The sequence below is a fragment of the Elaeis guineensis genome, chromosome 4, assembly GCF_000442705.2.
Source record: "Elaeis guineensis isolate ETL-2024a chromosome 4, EG11, whole genome shotgun sequence".
NCBI classification, from domain to species: domain Eukaryota; kingdom Viridiplantae; phylum Streptophyta; class Magnoliopsida; order Arecales; family Arecaceae; genus Elaeis; species Elaeis guineensis.
The window spans coordinates 112,197,518-112,200,274 of NC_025996.2; the positions used below are offsets into that span (position 1 = coordinate 112,197,518).

Here is a 2,757-nt window from a genome sequence, read left to right on the forward strand (position 1 = left end):
TAGGGCATTTCTACCTCCTAGTCAAGGTTTCGAAACTGTTATGATTTCAGTTTCTTTAGAACCAAATGAATTTTGATTCAGCGGTATTAGTGGTTTCAGTTCAAAATCTAATAGAAAAAAAATCTACTCTTCATTGGAGGACAGAAAGCAGACTACTGCCTAAAGCTAAAAGCAGAGCGTGTAATTAAACACCATTATCAGAAGTCAAAGTACCTTATTATTATTAATAAAAAGATTATTCCTAAATGTTAGGGCCCACTTGGCATTGCTCTTGTTTTCTGTTTTTGTTTTCAAAAACCCAAGAAGGAAAATGAACTATACTTAACAACATGTACGGCAAAAACGTTTTGTTTCTCCAAATTGTTATGTAAATTCTTAAAAGCTTTTTGAAAGCAGAGTTATTTCTTTCAAATGATGAAATCAAAAGCAAGGATAGCAGAAGATTTATGCAAATGATATCTTCCACATTAATCTCTATGTGATATTTCACATGGAGGTTAATGCGGAACAGAACTTATAATCTTGCATCAGTACATGGACATCAAAGAAGTGCTTGAGCATCCATCAAACTAGTCAAAATAAACTAGCGATTCTATCAAAAACTCAAGAATACAAGAAGATGGAATATGAACAGCAACAACATGTCCTTCCTTCAAGAGGAATGATATTAGATGTTAACAAAGCAAAGACTACCAGCATCATGTGTTTGTTGTTTCCTGCCATTAAGAACTTCCTTGGTCATTCTTTTATTCTTTTTTCACGTTTCTATGTTCTGTTAATACAAAATTATATAAAGAAGAACCAAATCATCATTGTTTCAAGATTTAGTGAAATCATCTTTCTTTAAGATTTAGACAAGAAGGATAAAATCAAGAAGATTCATCTCGCACCTGTTCTTCAGAATCTTTGTTGTACATCTCCAGGTCAGCGCAGCGGTGTTCTAATCTTTTCATTTCATTCTCAAGCATGTCACAGGCGTATCCTACATCATGCTGCTCCTGGATGCATTCCTTCAATGCCTCGTTGATCACCCTCACTTCAGCCTATCACGGCTCCCATACACAAAAAAAAAAAAAAAAAAAAAAAAAAAAAAAAAAGCCAAAAGATCTCAATAAGCAAGAACCTTTGAAGTGCAGAAAGAAATCAGAAGGCAAGAAAAATAATCCAAGGTCATTGTGGGAGAAGGAAAGCCAACCTCGCGATGTTCCATGTGCAGGCCTTTCGGCTGCCAGCGTTCCTCCAGGGCAGAGAGTTCATTTTCGAGGCCAGCACGGGCTTGCTCGCAGTCGAGGAGCTTGGACTGCATGTATTCTGTGAACGATCTTTCTCGAGAGAGCTCCATTGCCGAGATGGTTGATAACCAAGAAAACCGCAGAGATTGGATCTTCTAAGCTCCAAGAATGAATGCAGGGAGTGGTGGGTTCAACAAGAGATGCCGCGGGGGGAGAGATAGAGAGGGTTAGGGGGAGTGACGGAGAACAGCCTTTTCTTTTCTTTAGAAACCCAGATAACAGGAATGAAGAAGCTCTGCGCCCAAGAGAGAGGGAGACGGAGAAGACGTACGGACGGCGAAGGGAGAGGCATTTGTGTCGGGCGGAGCAAGGAAAGCAAGGGTTTACATAAAGCAAATCGAGGTTTAGCCGTTAGTACCCAATTTAAGTCCGGAAGGGTCCATCAGAAATTATTGCTCGGGCCACGCTCCAGGTGGATCGGCCAAGTCCCACGGTGAATAACACGCCACGTGAACCCTTGTACTTCACGACCTCCAATGTTTTATACTTTTGTTTGGCTGTCAGGGCACTCAAGGGCTATCAATATTATTTCATATATTAATAATATTTTGTTTTGGACGGGCATTGTTATATGTACCCAGGTGCATACCAAGAACAAACCTCAAATTGGGGTTTTGTATATTACACAAAGAGCCAAGTGGTTTATTCGAGGCTTTAATGCCCATTGCGATCCGAGTAGTCCAATTAAAACCTGATCTATATTCGCCTAAGATACTCGCATGGTATGTAAAGCTTTATTAGTTACATAGTTAAAATTTTTAATAAATTAACGTCTTTTATATAAAATATCAGAAAGTAAAATAGAGAAATTAAAAAAGGAAGCTTATGGATGATAACCCGTAGATCAAGCATCCCAGAATATATGGGTTTTGCATCAGTGTCCCATCTCTTTTCGGGCCATTCATCATATCTTGCTTGACGGTTACGAAGAATCTCTTGCATAAATGTTTAATAATAGTTATGGAGATGGAAGTTCTAGAGACACAACCTTCAAATTTTTTCCCCACGCTCCAGCCAAACCAATCGATAAAGAAGCCTAATAAAACATATATTCTCTTTCTCCATAGTGGAAACAAATCCCTTCTAATTATAGGGTATGAAATAAAAGAATATTAGGTTTCCTTCTTAACGAAAAAAAAAAAAAAACTTTTATTTCTCTAAGATAACCCAATATTCTTCTAGAGAAGATAGAATGACCTAGATCTTTGACCAAAAAAATAATTGGGTAAAAAATTTTGACAACAAAGATATGTATACATCTTCAAGAATAAAGAAGAAATGCAAAACTACTAAAAGATATCCACTACTTGTTGAAAAATGCATATATGATATCATTATTTCACCCAACCAACCTATTTGACATAATTAAATCTGTTGCCACTAAAATCTGAAACTTAATCGGAAAGGTTGGAGCGGTGATGCATCCTTCTAAAAAAGAATCCTACAAGACAAGTTCTAACTGGAA

General features: G+C 37.4%; 1 protein-coding gene across 1 annotated transcript in view; it reads right to left on the reverse strand.

The window, feature by feature from the left end:
- The window catches only part of LOC105035834 (uncharacterized), a 6,051-nt gene extending 4,430 nt beyond the window's left edge, over window positions 1–1,621 (reverse strand). Inside the window, exons 1-2 of the mRNA XM_010911543.4 lie at window positions 1,196–1,621; window positions 891–1,043 (exon numbers count right to left, since the gene is read on the reverse strand). Coding sequence (XP_010909845.1) covers window positions 891–1,043; window positions 1,196–1,342 — 300 coding nt within the window. The 5' untranslated portion in view covers window positions 1,343–1,621. The remainder of the gene's footprint in view (window positions 1–890; window positions 1,044–1,195) is intronic.
- Window positions 1,622–2,757: the final 1,136 nt, after the last annotated feature.